Genomic DNA, 18,077 nt, shown 5'->3' with positions numbered 1-18,077 from the left:
CATTCTGGTTGCCTCCAGACTTTCCCAATCATATAATTCCCTTCTAAACTGGAACCTCCATTCACCAGAAACCTTATTTCTTTCCACCATTGCATATAAAGACTCGCCCTTATTTACTACCAATCTAAACAAGAGCGGGAATTCATCTTTGAGACAAAAATTATTGCACCATTTATCAAACCAGAACTTCACTTTATGGCCATTACCCACTTTCACCTTACAATTTTCCAAAAAAAACTCCAACTGTCTGCTGCTCTATTCAGTGCCTGATACTATATCCTTCCAAATTTTAGAACACCTACTGTTTAGGCTAATGGAAGACCTCCAATTCCCCTCCTCTATCCTATGCTTACTACAGATGACTCCTCTCCACAGAGCATTGCTCTCAATACCAAACCTCCACCACAATTTCAATAAAAGGCAATCATTAACCTCTTTAATTCTCCTAACCCCCAAACCCCCTTGCTCAACAGGTTTGGGAACTTCCATCCACTTTACTAGGTGAATCTTTTTTCTCAATTCAGATCCTCCCCACAGAAAGGAGGCCTGAATCTTGTCCAGCTCTCTACCAATCCCTTGTGGCAATTTATACAGCGACAAATAGTAAATAGGCAAAGAAGAAAGAACAGATTTTATTAAAGTGAGCCTCCCTACAAATAAAAATAATTTCCTTTTCTATCCTACCAGTTTTCTTCTGACTCTGTCCAGGACAGGTCTCCAAGTAGCTTTTCTACTTGGGTTAGCACCCAATGGCATGCCTAGGTATTGAAACGGAAGACTTTTCACTTTACAATTTAGCACGGATACAAACTCACTCATGTCTTCAACTGGGACTCCCACTCCACTAACTACACTTTTGTGGTAGTTTATCCTCAAACCTGATAGCATCTCAAAACACCTCAGTATCCTCCTTAACTTACTAACTTCCAACATATCAGCTTCACACAATATTAAAGAATCATCTGCGAACTGAAGATGAGTAAGAACTACCCCACCTGAGCCAATCTTTACCCCTTTTATCAACTTCATATGCAAAGCTCTTGACATTAATATGCTTAAACCCTCAGCTGCTATGTTAAACAAAAAAGGGGGCAGGGAGTCCCCTTGTCTGAGCCCCCTTTGTGGACTAAATTCAGCAGTCGGGGCTCCATTAACAAGCACAGATAACCTAGAAGAGGTAATGCACTCCTTTATCCATTTCACCCACTTTCCTCCAAACTCAAAATTAATCATCATTGAGAACAAAAAATCTCAATTCAATGAATCATATGCTTTCTCAAAATCTAGCTTTATGATTAAACCTCTTTCCCTAGATTTCTTCCAACTACCCACAACCTCATTTGCCACCAACACTCCATCTAGTATATTTCTTCCACCAATAAAAGCAGATTGATTTTCACTAATAATTTGAGGTAACACTGCCTTTAACCTGGATGATAGAACCTTAGCAAGAATCTTATATAATGATCCAACCAAACTAATTGGTCTGTAGTCAGCTAAGCCCACAGGGTTCTCCTTCTTAGGGACCAAAGTGATAGAGGAACTGTTGATCCCTTTGACTAGCTTACTATTTTTATGAAATTCAGCCATGAAATTGAGCACATCGGTCTTCATTACCTTCCACAACTTTTGGATACAAGCCAAGTTAAACCCACCAGGGCCTGGAGCCTTATTACCATCACAATCCTTACCAGCACACCTTATCTCTTCCTTAGAAAATTCTGCTTCCAACAAATCAAAAAATGGGCTGTCCCTCACAGACTTGAATGTTCCCTCCAAAATAGGTCTAACCTTCCACTCCTCAGTGAATTGTTTTTGAAAATAAATTTGAACTTCTTGCTTAACTTTGCATGGATCATCAAAAACCACATCCCCAACAGTTAAAGAATTGATCTTATTTCTCCCGTGTCTACACTTAACTATCACATGGAAATATCTTGTGTTTTTATCACTGTTAAGATTCCAATTCAGTCTAGATTTCTGAAGCCACATCCAATCTATCATTCTCTTTAATCTGCAAGCTTCGACTCTAACCTCTTTTCGTCTTACTTTTTCTGCCTCTTCAAGCTCCCTTTGCTCAGATACCAGATCGAACAAATGGAGCTCTTCCTCCGCTTGCTTCAATTGATGCTAATTAAGCCATTAATTGACATTAATTATTTATAGTGAAAAAATGAAAAATATTTATACTAATTGATACTATTAGTAATTTTAATATTAATTGATACTTATTAAGTCATTGATTGCTACTAATTAATTTATAATGAAATAATTTTATACTAATTGATACTATTAATGAAATGATAATTTTTGTAATACTAATTATATTAACTTTTATTAATGAATTATTTTTTTTAAAAATTAAAACTGAAAAAAATAACAAAATAATCATTTTTATATCATATAAGGACAAAAAGGATAATTACACAATAAAAAGTTATTTTACACCTTATTAACTAAATATTACTCTACTACATAAATCTATAATCTCAAAGCTGTACCAAACAGGTTAACAGCTTATATTCACTGTTATAAGTCATAATCTGTTGAGTTATAATTTATAATCACTTTTTCACAACTCTATCAAACTGGGTTATAATTTATTTTAATAACTACACCAAACGGGAATAAGGTGTGGCTACTAGACCATTGGGCCAAATCCCAAGGTCTTAATTCTCTATTTATGTTTGGTGTTTATATAAATTTGCATATTTAAATGATAAATTTTATTTTTAATTTGAGATTTTTTTTTTCTCATAATTTTATATTTTCCCTAAGGAACTCAAGTTGGTTTTTGTTTTTGTTTTTTTGTTTTTTTTTTCCTTCTTCCTTTTGAGTTCAAACTCAGCTCGTTTATGTAATCTAGTTTACTTGAGTTGAGTTTGAATTTATCAAATACTTCACGAATTGAGCTTGAACTTAAACATTCTAAATTTGGTTGAGATCAAAATTTTTAGAAATGTATTTATATTTCATATATTTTGGGATTAAAAAAGAAATCACAATTTTCATTTGCTGACCTTTTTTTTTTTTTTTTTTTGGATAATTCGATATTTGACTCATTGAACTGACTAATCCATAAAATTCTAACCTGTTATTTTCTGCATTCCATTTGTCATTGGGTTTTTTGTATCCATCCTTACGAATTTCTATGGCAAAATATCCAGTAATTAAAAAATTGAAAAATTATTGAAAAATCTAATTGAACCCAAATGTGCAAAACCTTGATAATTTTCAAGAACTCTCTCCCCTTTTCTGTGCTTCCGGGTAATAAGAAAAGAAACAAAAAAGAAAAAGAAAAGGAAACTTGCTGTAAATGGTATTTTGATAATTTAAATTGTGTGTTTTGATGTATATCATTTATAAAAAAAATTCAAGTCAATTGAATAATCATATAGTATTATTCTTATTTATTTTATCGCATTTGTCTCAACAGAAAAAAAAAATGAATAACCAATTTTTAGAAACACATTTATCATCCAGTATTTTAAAAATAAATGCAATAAAATAAAAAAGTTGTCATCATTGAATTGATCCAATTTTTTTTTTTTTTTTTTTTCCCGACAGATGATATAGACAGAGGGAATTATAAATGAATGATTCGAATAATTGAAATAAGACTCGTAATAAGTCTCACTGACCCAAATTTAAACTTGAGAGAAAATTAATATAAAAAAAAAATAAAAAAGATTACTACTACTATGTATACAAAAATAATTTGAAAAAAAAAAAAAAAGGATAAATTATACATTAAATCCATAAGATTTGACTCAAATTTTATTTTAGTCTATCTTCTTTTAATTTTGAATGGTTTACCTTCCACACTTAAGTGATGGTTAAATTAACAATGTTGAAACATGTGGTAGTCTCAGGAGTTGTACACACACATACAAAAAAAAAAAAAAAAAAAAAATGACAGTAATTTGAACATAATGGCCATTTTGTTTTTTTTTTTTGTTTTTTTTAATGGGCAAAAGTAAGCCTTCATTGATATGAATCAAGGCAAACGTTAACATCATACACCAAATTGAAATTAAATTTAAAGGATAGAACCAAATTACTCAAATTAAAATAATAGAACTAAAGTAAAATTTAAATTAAACCATAAGGTGAAAACTGTAATTGACCCAAAATAATTGTATGGTCAAATCTTCATTTTATCTTATTTTATTTGCATGGCTAATTACAATTATCAAAGTTTGATTTTAATTTCAAACAAACCCAATCCTGAGTAAAACGTGTAATTCAAACAAACTCAATCCCACTGTCATAAGAGTTTTATTGCAAATAAAACTCAAAAGAAAAAAAAAAAAAAAAAAACAAGAAGAAAAAACAAGAAAAAAAAAACAAACAAACCCAATCCCACTGTCATAAGGGTTTTATTGCAAATAAAACTCAAAAGAAAGAAAGAAAGAAAAAAAAAAAAAAAAAAAGAGCAAAAACAAGAAAAAAAACAAACAAACCCAATCCCACTGTCATAAGGGTTTTATTGCAAATAAAACTCAAAAGAAAAAAAAAAAAAAAAAAAAAAAGAAGAAGAAGAAAAGCAAAAACAAGAAAAAAAAAAAAAACAAACCCAATCCCACTGTCATAAGAGTTTTATTGCAAAAAAAAAAAAAAAAGCGCAAAAACAAGAAAAAAACAAACAAACCCAATCCCACTGTCATAAGAGTTTTATTGCAATAAAACTCAAAAGAAAAAATAAATAAAGAAAAGCAAAAACAAGAAAAAAACAAAAGATTATCTGGTGAAAAAGTTCAACTCAAAACCCTATAAATAAGTTCAACTCAAAACCCTATAAATAATTCTCTAAGTTAAACTTTACACACACATTCATTGGTTGAGTTTGTGGGTTTAATTTACTTACCATGGATGAAGAAAAGCAACTTGTGTCGTTCAATAGAGAGTAGAAGTAGAAGAAGACGACATGAGACAAGGTGTTCCACTAGGGTTTCGATTTCTTCTATCAGATTTCGTAGCTTTCAATCATTATCTTGCTCCAAAGGTCCGTGGAGATAATGTCTCGACATGGTTCATCTACAACATCGATGTTTATAACTATGTACCCTCTCATCTTCCAGGTTTTTTTCTCCCCTTGTTTCTCATCTATTTTTTATATATCAATTCTTGTTCTATGATCAATTTTTATTTTTAAATTTTTGTCTGTGTATGGTTGTGTATTTATGTGTGGGCCATAATCTATTGCATGGATGCTTTATTTGGATGTTAGAACCCTAATATATATATATATATATATATTGTTTATTATATATGCATAGATATATCAAGAAGTAGTAATAAAGACAATCTTTTACCAAACTATGGATACAAAACATGATCTTGTCTTATTTGTATTTACGTAACTATACGATAGAGAATGGAAATCTCGTAGTTGTCTATGCACAGTCTCGGTGACTCAAGATCTTGTATTAATTTTTTTATAGGGGAAAATAAATTTTTTAATAAAAATTAAAAATTAATTACACATTAATGAAAATTATCATTTTATATTTTAATATTTTTAAATTTATCAGTAAATATTTTTTAAAGCTTCCACTGACAAGCAATTATTATTATTATTATCATTATATATGTTGTTTTAATTTACTAATAATTATTTGAATATGTTTCCATAACCAACTAGATCTAATCTAATTGGCTATCATGATTTTCCTAAGGATTTAATCCTAAGAAGAGGTCATAGGTTTAACTCTTTCTATGGAGAGTTGAATTAAGAAGACAATCACTTGATCCTATGCAAAGGAAGGGGAGGTATAATGGGTTTAAGGAGACTTGATATCAAAAAATAAATAAATGAAAATACTTGAGACACTTAATTTATCACTATTAAAAGCCACTCATAATGATGTGTTTGACAAGTGTCAAATTTTTTGATTTGTAAAACATTCATTTATATGGGGTTTAACTTTAATTCCACATCATAGGGATGGTTTAGAGGTAATAAATTAGAGAATATATCATTGTTGATAATTAAAAAAATTTGGTCATGTCTTCATAGTTTTAGTGATGTTTGTCGACTCTTATCACAACTCTCCATTTTTATATGTTTATTGATTTTTTTATATGTTTGTTGATTGATTTGATATATGTATTTTATTTTATTTTTTGGTTGGGAAATATCTGATTTTTATTTTTATTTCAATTTGATACTTTTGTTAATTATTTTTTTTTTAATCAAAAAAATGAAATATAGTTGAAGTGCAATGATATATAAACAAAGAATTCATAAATTTTTTTACACAAAATGTAAATATCTTTTATTTACCAAACAATCATTGCCACATTATTGTTATAATGTTGGCACCAAAAACCAATCATAAAACTAGGCACACTTATATCACATTCGGGAGTGTTGTCTACAATTTTGATTTCTATGTTTCTAAACTTTTTTTTTTTCATGTATTTTATGTTTAATTGATTTAATTTATTATTTTATTTTTTTGTGTAGTTATTGTTGACATATTATTTTTGTTTTTGTTTTTGTTTTTGTTTTTGTTTTTTTTTTTTTTTGTGGTACATGGAAGAGCTCAAATATGGAGAAAAGACGTTCTATTTTACACCAAGACAATCAAAGCATGGGCATGGAAAGAAGCTCAATAGATGTGCAAATGGAGGGCAAGGGCATTGGAAGATGACAAGCAAGCCTACTCAATTTAAAGTTGTTAATGGAGCCATGTTGGGCAAGAAGAACACTCTGGTCTACTTCATAAAAAATAACAATGGGAAAGATTTCAAAACCAATTACATCATGCATGAATATGTACTCGATGACTCTCAGATTGATCCTACAAAATATCATAAGGTACAAGTTTACTCTATTTTTTTATTTTTTATTTTTATTTCATGAATGTTGCTAAATACTAATTATAGGACCAAGCTCCTCCTGTCTCCTTTCCTGTCCGCTAATCGGATTGGAGAGTCTAGTAAAAAAAAGAGATTTGGTTGGACAGATGAGATTGGTAGCATATTTGTGTTTGAAAAAAAAATGATTTTGATTCAACTTTTCTAAAGAGCCATTTGATTCAATTGTAAGACTATCTATATGTGATGAAATTGATTTTAATACATATGGATGATCATTGAATAAATCGTTAATTTTTTGCATGGATGATTTGCAATAATTGAATTTTTTATTGGATTATTTATTTGATTGTTATAATAATGCGGATTTAGGCCAAGTTTGGCATATTGCAAAAAGTCAAAAAGTTAAAAAGTTAACACTATTCACCAAAAGTCAACAATTACGGCTGCACAACTCTCAATCCTAATTTTTCCCTACAAATCAATTTTTACAATTTTTTATTACACTTTTTTTCATAAAAAGTCAAAAACGTCCATATTTTATTCCTCAATTTTTTAGTCCAAAAAGACAAAAAGTGCACTTATTTAGGACACCCCAAACAACCCCTTAATTGTTTGATATATTTGTGTGCAGATTAATAATGTGGTTCTATGTAGCATTTACCTTAGAAAATCAGCAGAGGAGAAGAAAGAAGCACAAACCAGAAAAGAAAGCCAACAAACCACAAGAGATTCTAATGAAGAAGATGTTCAACAACCACAACCACCATTGATGTTAAAGGGCAAGCGACCGCGTGCAGAAGAAGAACGCGAGCCTGAACCCGAGCCGCAACCACAGCCACAGCCACAAGCTTATTACCAAAACAAAAGGTGTAAGCAACTTAGGCCTTGGGATACTGCCTATGAGGATATACTTGCCAATGTCATAAGTCAACAACCTGCATTGATTGAAAATAATGCCTCTAATGAATTTGCAGCTTCAATGTTCTCACCACCGTATATGATCGAGTCCCAGAATACATATGTTGGTAATATTGGATGTAGTACTGATCAGCTGCCGATGAGCTCGGTGAGGAAGGAGAAGAATGGGCTTGAGATGCCATTGAATTTACCCACTGACCTAATTCCTAACCAGCAGTGAGTTTTTTGGATCATCAATAGGTGCAACAACTACAAAATCACTTGAAGAACCATTCTACAATGAAAACTTATTTTCTCCAGAACCATTCTACAATGAAAACTTATTCAACAATGATAGAGACCACTAATTTTAGAGCTCTAAAAAGACCACTAATGACATGGCACTCAATAAAAAAAGAAAAAAAATACAACACCAAGGCCAAAATATCAAATCATTCCTGGTTGGGCCCACTGCCACATCATTAGTGATAGCACTAATTAGTGCTCTCACTCATTTTCCAAACTTATTTTCTCCAGAGGAGTTGATTTTATTACTGTCAAATGGTGACAAGACTCTTCCTTGATGGAAACATAATGGTGGTTATTGTTAGGAATGTTGTTAATAGATGTGTGCATACCACTAGGATTCCAAGTGTATTGTTTTTAGAAAAATGCTACTTATCACTAAAGCACTCTTCTTTTTATCTTGTAGGGTCTTGTTGTTTAGCTTCTGTTAATTTTTATTTTTATTTTTCAATTTTTTCTTTTGTGAGTTGGTGTCAACTACTCTAAGGCTTAGTTTTTTGTGAGGATCATGACATGGGGATATATTTTTTTTTTCATTGGCAAAAAAGGACTTTATTGATGAAACACATACAAAGTATGCAAAATTACATCAATAAAGCTCCAAACTCCTAACTGGTGAGAGACCAACAAATAGAGCAAAAGAAAATAAAACCAGCAAGCAGCCCAACAAAACTACACAACAACAGTCCACCAAAACTACACCAGTCCTTAACATCAGTTGCAGTCCACCAAAAACATCCATCAGTTGCAATCCACCAAAAACACCCATAAGTTGCAGCCACTGCTAAGCAATCCAATCCTACAAAACTTAGGAAAAACCAGTGCAACATCAGCAAGAAAAAGCTAGCACAGCAGTAGGACAAAAAACCAGAAATACGATTGAGGAACCAATGGATTAATCTCAGCAAATAGCAAAAACCAGTGCAAATACTGCCATGATCTTTATTCAAATAAACCAAACATTCAAAACAACAATCAACCCTCCATTCAGTAGCCCCGCTTCTTAGCCACCAGTATAGCAGCAGAAGAGCACCAAGTCTAACAGCAGACTAACAACAAATTAGTTCAACCAACAAATTAGTCACCATAATCACCAAGATAATACTGAGCAAACCACAAAATAGTCACCAAGACTAAGCAGAAGCTGATAATCACTAAGCAGTCAATCAATGACAACTCCTCGGCTTTATACACCAGAACTTGATGTGCTACTAACTTGTTACTGATAACCTGTTGTGCTGCATAAAGCCACCAAAATTTCATTTCTATATTGCCTTCAATCAAGACTATGCTGAGAACCAAAGCAATAACAAATGCTGATACACCGATGGAAGCAGCTGCTGAAACTCCTAAGCCAAGCACCTTCTAGCCTGGTACAGATTATGCACCAGATCATGGACAGAGTAATTCAAAGCCGGAACTGAGAACTTAACCCACAAGGCAATTCGCATCTTAATGGTTTCAGACAGAACTACAAAATTAGGCTCCACCCAATTAAACACACAGTCATTCCTCTACTTCCAGATGGATCAGAAAATAGCAAATAGGATTACACTCCACAACTTCTTTTCTAGCTACCTCAGTCTACATCCAGACCACCACTGTAGGATACTCTATACTGAACCTGGTGAAGCCCATTGTAGCCCATTGCAACCCATGACATGGGGACATGAAGCACACAGTCCATGCATTTGGACTTCACATTGAGATAACTGCTGTAACGTGAGGATTATTAAAAATTTATTGCATTTCAGTGGAATATCTATGCATATATAATTATTAAAAGAACCTTCACCTCTCTTCCCTTTCATTATTTTATATAAATTAAAATTAAGTTTAAGTTTCATAGTTATGATTTTATTATTATTATTTTTTTGAACTCAATCAAATAAGAAACGAGTAATTAAACTATTACTAATTTTCTAATAAAGTGTCCTTAGGTATTTTTTTAATAAATTGAATGGCTAATGTATTTTTTATATTTTAATTACTAAAAATGAAGTGTCTAATTATAATATATATATATATATATATAATGTTTTTAGGGAATTTTTTTTCACACTCCTCCATTATAAGTCTTTACTAGTGTTAAGGATACAAAAATAGTACTTACTAGTATAAGTTCTATTTCTAGACACTATTTTCATTTTCATTGTGTGCACATTCTTTTCAGTTCAAACACTTAAAAAATAATAAATATGTAATATATACTCACTCCACATACATTTATTCCAAATATACCCTAACAAGTAAGAGGCATACATTCACCATTCAAAACACATCCAAATCTATGTACACACACCTAAACTTAAACATCCATTAACCAAGGAGCTCTAACTTAGTTGGTTAGTCCATTGGCCACCAAATCTCTTTTAAGGGGGACGTTTTGGGTTCCACTCCTAGGGATTGGAATGAGAGGGTAAGATTTTCGTGTAAGGTATATGGGTGTGAGCTTCAACTCCCCCGTGCTAATTTAACAACTACTTTTGTTGATTAAAAAAAAAAACTTAAGCATCCATTAAAGAAAGTTGAATTACCATTTTCAAATGAAGAAAATGGTGGTTGAATCTAATACGCAAGTAGTAATACATGTAAGAGTATCCATAAAGTGACCCATATGCCACATGTTTGTTTTATTTATTTATATTATATTATATATATTTGTAGACACCCCATTTTTTACCACCCTTAAGACTTGGGCGTCGCTAATGGCTTGCTTGGTGATGAAAGTTGTGCAGGGAAAATGTTCAGTTTCTTTGGAAAGGAGAGAGTCAAATCTCAACTTCATACCTCTTTTCGGACCAAAACAATCTTGATCAAAATATTTTAGACTTGAAACCATCTCTTTCAAAATGTTTTGAAAATAAAGTTCTACGATGTTCCGACGCTTGCATTTTGTTAAATGTCGCGCTTTTCGGTAAACTGAGCAAGGACAAAGTAGAAATGAATGAAAGAGAGATGAAATCTTTGAAAAATCTTTCAAAACACCTTGTTTAGGGGTTTGGAGTTCAATAAAAGAAGAGAAGAGGGAAAAAAACCCAGTTGGGGGAGGAATGGACACGAATCGCTAAGAGAGAGAGAGCCGAGCGGTCCTCGCTAAATCACGCCTATCTGTCTATACACTTGGATTTTAGCTATGAGGCCACCACCATTGGAAAGAAGACTTCCGGGGATTCATTTTACACTCAAGAATCTCCTAAAGCCAAGTCCGGACGGGGGAGATATGGTTGGTTGAAGTAGGGCATCAATCTGGTTGGACCGAATCTGCGCGGCTTTACCAAAATAGGCATACCTTTTTGCACAGTTGGAATTTTAATGCAAGGCTGGCGCCATTGGAAAGCTAACTTCTAGGACTTCATCATAGGGGTCGGCCGACCACTTGAACTGGTCAGCCGGCTCTCTGCAGATTTGTCTTAGTGAGTGTGTTCCAGCTGTGCCAGCTGGGAGGCATTTGCTGCATCCTCCATACACATGTATGGATGATGTTTAATCTTGGTTTTAAGCTTCCAAGAGAAGCTTTGGCCTCTATTCTCTATAAAGGAAGGGCCTCCCTTCCTTTGCAAGGGTTCTGAAGTTGGCTGAGCATATACACCATATCTCCCTTTGTTTCTCTCCATTTTAGCTTGAAAAGGTGAAGTTCTTGCCCTCCCTTACACACCACCTCCTATCCTAACGCCTCCACCATCACTCTAAGCACCTTGGAGCTGGTTTTTAGAGGTTGAAGGTTTGCTATTTTGGTCCAGAAGTTGCTGGAGGTCTTCTCTACAAGGGTAACACTTCTTTTCCTCTTTTTGACCTTATTTTGATCCATATCTTAGCTCTATTTGCAAGCACTTTTTGGCTTTGTCCTAAACTGAAAAAATTCTTATTTTGAGCTCCTATTAAAGTTTGTTTAAGGTCATTTTTTTGTTGGGGGTCATCTACCCCCTTGCATGCTTGTTTTCATCATGTTTTGAGCCATGCATCTAGGCCTTTGAAGTGAGCTTTGTTTGGCCTTCTAGCCACTGAAATCCAGTAGATTTTCAGTGGCTAACATGCTGTTTTGAGCCCCAAAATCAGAGAGGGGTGACTCTCTCACCCCTTGTCTTGTTTACTAGCTTTCTTGGCCTAACAAATGAGCCCCTATTTCCATGTTTTCAAGCCATGTCTCAGGCTATTATTTGTGAGTTTTATGACCTGCATGACCTCTGTCCAGAGGTGGGTTTTCCATGTTAAGTGTCCATCTTGCATGTGTAGAGTAACCCTCTTCATAGCCTTTTAAAGGGGCCTTCACTTGCATACTTCCTAGCCCCCTTTCAGGCCATTTTTGATGAGTTTTATGGCCTTCATAACCTCTTTCCAGAGGTGGTTTTTCCATTTTTGATGTCTATCTTGCATATGTAGAGTAACCCCTTGCATAACCTTTCAAAGGAGCACCTCATTCTAGCATGTGTTGACTAAGTTCCAGTGGGTTTTTGGTCATATTTTGGCATGCCATGTTTCTATTTTTGGCTGGTTCGGTAGTCATTCACATGCTTCATATAGTTGTAGTATAAGTCATGGTTCACTAGCTTGTTTTGCATGATGTTTTGGCCGCCTTTCCTAGCATATTTTGGCCTTACCTTAAACTGATTTTGTGCATGTTTTGGATTGCCTTAGCTCTGTTTTTGGGTCTCATGGTCGAATGATGCTTGTTTTGCATGCCTGTAGTTCAATATCCATGCTTAACTTTGAGTTTTGAGGTCCATCGCATGCATATATTGAGGTGTTTTCATGTTTTGGGGCCATTGCACATCATATTTCAGAGCTTATATGCATGCCATATGCCCATGATTTCCACTCTTTAAGTGCATTAGAGAGTCGGGCTTGTTGCCTCATTTACCAACCATTGCATGGGCTTCATTTGAATGCATTCCGAGCCCTCGTTTTAGACCAATTTCCCACTATCTTGGACCTACCTAGGGTCTGTTTGGGGTTGGTTTTTCCATTTGTGCATTGCTTTGTGTACCTCTAGTGTAACGCACTTTACTAGTTTCGGTATTTGGGCCATCTAGCACGCATTGTGTGAAGTGTTTGCATGATTCGGGACCATTGTGCATCATATTTTAGAGCTGGATCATGTGCCATTCTATGCCATATTTCATCCTTTGCCATGCTTTGTTAGAGTTGCATGTTGTGTCTTAGGATCGGTTCTTTGCATTCGTGCATGTTTGCTTGTATTTCGGTTGTCTCATTTTCATCATATGGCCACTGATTTGAGTGTGGCTGAGGTCCACTCATTTTAGTTTAAGTCCATCTTGCATTGTGTATGCCATGTCCATGTTGTCGCATGCTTGATCGTCGCATTGTGTATGCCTTGTTCATGTCTTCATGCATGTCCATCTTCGTGTGTACATTGCGTATGCCATATAGTTCATATGCATTGAGTATGCCATTCTACGTTCATAGCATTGCGTATGCTAGTTGCATGATTGCATGTCATCCCTCGCATACCAGCATGATTAGGTTGCATTGCATTTAGGGTTGCATGTTAGTCGCATTGTGTATGCCATCTTGTTGTATTGTGTTTGGAGTAGGGTTAGTCGAAACACAAAAAACGAGGGACGTTTTGTACTCAAAGTGATGAAACGTGCCTCGATTCTCAGTCGCCGACACTCCGGATTACCCATGATGGAGTTTAGGCCTTATTGTGTTCATATGTGCATTCATTTCATATCGAGTCGCGCAATTCGACTCCTCGGCCATCATGCATCGAGATGCATGATTGGTGGCACGAGGATCGAGGACTACACTCCCTAGAGCTCATGCAATGACGGGGAGAATAGTCGTGCACACATATGTTGAAAATACTTTGTCATGCCCCTTTCTTCCTCTCTATTGCAGCAAACCAGAAACCAACAGCCTTCTAGAGCTTTGTACAGTGTTCCGGGATCAATTGCAAACAGAGGCAAATCGAAGCATCGCAAGGAATTTCCTGATAAGGCGACTCGAGCATGCATGCATCTTTCATCGTTCGGAATAGAGTTGAGGCGGTCCATGGATTTGCATGCTAGTTTATTTTGTTTCTTTGTTAATTAATTAGGATTTTGTAATATTTAATTAGCTAGATTAGTTAATTATTTATTTGGTTATGTAATATTTATTCGGACCCTCTGCGAGAGGGCAATGTTGTAATAAGTTTGCGCGTGTGTGATATATGTCTTCCAACCCCACGCCTTTCTCCTTTTATTTACCAGCTTATGATGGTTAGTTTAGGGCATGTTTCAATTAGCATCCTTATGCTTTGCATGTTTGTATTCATTCATCTGTCTTGCATACACCGGGCTCGGCGCATCATGCTAACTACATTGTATTTCAATTCCGAGTTGAATACATGATCAATTGTTGCATTTCATATGCCATTTTAGAATAGCCGAGCCTATTGTAGTTGCATTTTTGCATGTGTTGCATTAGGCATTTCAGCATAGTTAGGATTCATGCATGATTTCTAATTAGCTTCTTTCTTTGGCTTGGAGTACTCGGTAAGTGTTTATGCTTTAGCGTCCTTGCATGCGTGTGAGTGATTGCCATGATAGCATGCTTACCATGGGGCTAACTGCTTATGTGATATAACTGCCTGAATGCCTGTGGGTGGATGTTGGGTTATTTGAATTGGAACAATGCATTGAATACGAGTTTTAAGCCCACTTGAGAGTGGCAAAATCATGTTTTCTAAGCCCACTTAAGGGTGGCAAAATCCGCATTTTAGCCTACTTGCGAGTAGCAAATCACTTTAAAAAACAAACTTGAGATGTTTTGTTCCAATTCAGGCGACCCAGTCTATACTTGTATGTTGTGCGCATCACATAGTAATTCTAGGCTAATAAATCGAAATAAGAGTACATATGTTTTCAAAACTCGATATCATGGTTAGTAGAGGCCGATCTTTGATCGGGCGAGCGAGGGTGCTCACGAAGTGACCTTCCCCAATCGTACCCAAGTTCCCGAGCCGGGGCAACTTTGGTGATAACGGGCACGTGGCCTTAGGCAACGAGTCAGGGTTTCCTAAATTCCCCCCAAAATAAAATATTTAGGTGGCGACTCTGTATCTGGCAAAGCAGTCCATGTTTGGCACTTCTTTCTAAAAATCTGTTTTCAAAACGATTTGCCAGATTTGGACTCTTTGATGATTTATCAGTCTTGCATTGCACTCTGCGAGAATAGATACAGGATTGTGACATTGAGTCCTGAACTGTAGTGAGCCCAATGAACAAAACGGGGGGATTTCCCCCGGGACGTTCGGGGACGTCTACAGTTTCTGGCGACTCTGTTGGGGAGTTAGAGAACTTGACTCGAACTCATGATATCTTGTTTTGACTACACTTATGTGTTTCTTTGCATTGCATGTGCATTGGTGTGCCTAGGACACCGTGTTTGCCATAAGCTATTCCTAAACGGTTTGTCGGAGGCTCGCTTCGAAAAGTGTGCCATAAGGCTGACCGGTTGCGGGCTCTGCCATGATGGAAACACAAACCCCGGTTTTACTGGGGCACCCTTTTTAACCATTCGACCTAGTGCATATTCGGAATTCATAGTGAACATTCCAAAGCTAGAACAGGTTGTTTACCCGATTATAGGTTGTTTAAAACCGCTATGTGCGTAGTGAAACCCTAGTTCCTGACAAAATAGGACAGGAAAACCCTACCCCAACATAGGGGTGTTTTGGCTCTCATTTGTTTGCTATATGCTTTTTGAGTGCGTCTCTACAGGAATGCATGTATCAGTTTACAAGATTGGGTATCAGGCCTGAGGGCACCAGTGTCGGTATTTTGGGAATCAGTTATATCTGCGGGTATCAGATTCAGATTTGGGGCAGTAATTTGGGGAACAGTGATCAGTGGCCGAATACCGTTATTCAGCTATACTAGTATCTGTTCTGGTGAAATTGGGCTGGGATGCTGCCTGTTTTTCTCTTTTAGTTCAGAGACTCAATTCAGAGCAACCAGTGTGCTCCTTTGCTGAGACGAGGCAGGAAAAAGCTCACCGGTTCATCCGATCCGTCAGTCACCAGTCACGTCACCTCCGTTCAGTTCAATGGACTTATGATGACACAGAATTCATAGGAAATAGTGGTTATGGCAGCCGTATTAAACCAGGGAATCATCATACAGGGTGATACCGATGTTGAAGTGCCACACCCATCTAGGTCACCTGCCGTACATCCGATCTGGGAACCCCAGTTATTTCAAACTCGTGAGCCCACCATATTTGAGTTGATGGGAATGATTGGTGACCTTCAGAGGTTTGTGGCTGATCTAGCCTACGGAATGTCGGCTCCACCACCAACCACATCGTATGCCGGGAACTTCATACCGGAAGAGCCCCCGCTACTAGAGCGAATTGTAATTGAGCTCGGCCAAATTGAAGCTGTCTCAAGCTCCGGCAATGACATGTCAACAGCAGCTGGACTTCGCACTAATCAAGCAGCCCAAACCTCCCACCAAGCTGCGGCTAGTGGAAAGAACAAGAAGAAGGTAGACACTAATCCCTATGAACAACTCCAGCAAGCTGTTGAGGCTCTGAAAGCCGGGGGTTTGAATAAGCAACAAGTACTTGCAGTTGTGGCTAAGACTGTGGATGATATCTTCCCCACTCAGACCGAGAGCAGTTCAAGCCAGAGGGAAATTCGGGATAGGGACCATTGTGCCAGAACAGTTCCTTCCAATCCTAACCCTGCACCTGGAAAAGATTAGAAAGCCAAGACAGCACCTGCTGATCCTTTTGCTAGTGCGTCCGGCAAAAGTCAGCAAACCTCGAAGTTCTTACCCCAAGGTCGCAGGGTCTTCCATGTCCTCTACATGCCTTTGTCTAAGGCGCTTCAAATCCTTGTTAAAAAGGGGCATCTCAAACCCCTCGAGCCGCGGCCTCTCCCGAATCCCATTCCAGCTAAACATGATGCAACTCAGTACTGTGCATACCATCAACAAACCGGTCACAACACCGACAATTGCTTCCGTCTTCGCCACGAAGTGCAAGATTTGATTGACAATGAAGTCATCCTCCTGCCAAGCTCAGCAAAGTCTGTCAGTGCTGGGTTGGTGGACTTGGAGGATAATTCAAGTTTGTGATCAGGGGTTGAACCACTTGCAGGCGGTGCTCGGCTTACTCTGGATGTGGCATTTGGCACGCACTGTTTTGAGCATTTGCGAATGCTAGTTTTGTAGTTTCTGACTTGGCTATTGAGTCAGTTCTGTAGTTTCATTTTTGAGTCTGTCTCATTGTCTTGAGTCAGTCTTTTTCATTAAGGGTCTGCTTGTTGTATCAAGTTAGTCCTGTTGTACAAAGGTCAGGTGATTCCGGGGATGTTACCTCGGACATCACTATCTTGTTTTGTGTTTGTCTTTTTACTTTCTTTTGAGTCTGTTTCCACCGTGGAGCCAGTTACGCCAAAAGATCTAAATGAAACAGCATTAATTTTCATGCCCTTGAGTCTGCTTCTACCTTGCGCCAGTTGTGTCAGGAGTTCTAAATGAGATGGCAGTATTTGACTAAGAAACTGTGTCTTTTCTGTGCCTTGAAATCATTTCATGGACCTAAGTTTTTCAAAACCTTTTGAACATTGTGATGAAAACAAAAAAGAAGGAATTCCTCGGGATTTGCAAAAAAATTTGATCAATTGAGAGAAAGAGAGGCATGCTAAGCCCTTAATGAATGAAATCATGTTTGCTAATGTGAGCATTGAGAAGGACCCTGGCTTGATCCAGATTGGTTCTACACTGTCTTCAGCGCGAGCGATTTGTCGCTTTCTTAAAAAAATTTCAAAAAATATTTTGCGCTGTCCTGCGAAGACCTGTGTGGAATCGCTCTTAAGATTGTGCAGCCTAGGATCGCTCTCAGCAAACTCGATCCCTTGCTTTCGAACCTTGAACTTAGATTCAGAATGTTCAATGGTCAACCACCATGTAAGGCATGTGTGGCCAGATCAGAAGCAGCCCTCGAACTAGGGACAGGGAAGTCAGATCAAGAAGATCAGATGTCATCAAAAGAAGCTTGCAAAGCTAGATCAGAAGCACCCCTCGACCTAGGGACAA

The 18,077-nt window shown here is 36.4% G+C and overlaps 2 protein-coding genes across 2 annotated transcripts; one reads left to right on the top strand and one right to left on the bottom strand.

The window, feature by feature from the left end:
- Nucleotides 1–255: 255 nt before the first annotated feature.
- Nucleotides 256–1,233, bottom strand: LOC145812975 (uncharacterized). Its single transcript, XM_082908232.1, has 2 exons — nt 816–1,233; nt 256–575 (listed from the first exon to the last, which is right to left on the bottom strand). The coding sequence occupies exons 1-2, from the start codon at nt 1,231–1,233 to the stop codon at nt 256–258; spliced, it is 738 nt and encodes a 245-aa protein (XP_082764358.1).
- Nucleotides 1,234–4,841: 3,608 nt separating this feature from the next.
- Nucleotides 4,842–8,044, top strand: LOC114255961 (uncharacterized). Its single transcript, XM_028195495.2, has 3 exons — nt 4,842–5,081; nt 6,546–6,823; nt 7,457–8,044. Exons 1-3 carry the CDS (start codon nt 4,928–4,930, stop codon nt 7,961–7,963), a joined length of 939 nt encoding a protein of 312 aa, XP_028051296.2. The 5' UTR covers nt 4,842–4,927; the 3' UTR covers nt 7,964–8,044.
- The last annotated feature ends 10,033 nt before the right edge of the window (nt 8,045–18,077 follow it).

Source organism: Camellia sinensis, chromosome 15 (genome assembly GCF_055761805.1).
Source record: "Camellia sinensis isolate YWXY chromosome 15, ASM5576180v1, whole genome shotgun sequence".
NCBI lineage: Eukaryota > Viridiplantae > Streptophyta > Magnoliopsida > Ericales > Theaceae > Camellia > Camellia sinensis.
The sequence above is the reverse complement of the archived record's forward strand: the minus strand, read 5'-3'. Positions and strand labels throughout refer to the sequence as shown.

Coding starts and splice junctions, on each gene's coding strand:
- LOC145812975 (XM_082908232.1), bottom strand. CDS start 1,233: ATGATTAATTTTGAGTTTGGAGGAAAGTGGGTGAAATGGATAAAGGAG. Junction 576..815: donor AGTCCCAGTTGAAGACATGA/GTGAGTTTGTAT, acceptor AATTGCCACAAG/GGATTGGTAGAGAGCTGGAC.
- LOC114255961 (XM_028195495.2), top strand. CDS start 4,928: ATGAGACAAGGTGTTCCACTAGGGTTTCGATTTCTTCTATCAGATTTC. Junction 5,082..6,545: donor TGTACCCTCTCATCTTCCAG/GTTTTTTTCTCC, acceptor GGTACATGGAAG/AGCTCAAATATGGAGAAAAG. Junction 6,824..7,456: donor ATCCTACAAAATATCATAAG/GTACAAGTTTAC, acceptor ATTTGTGTGCAG/ATTAATAATGTGGTTCTATG.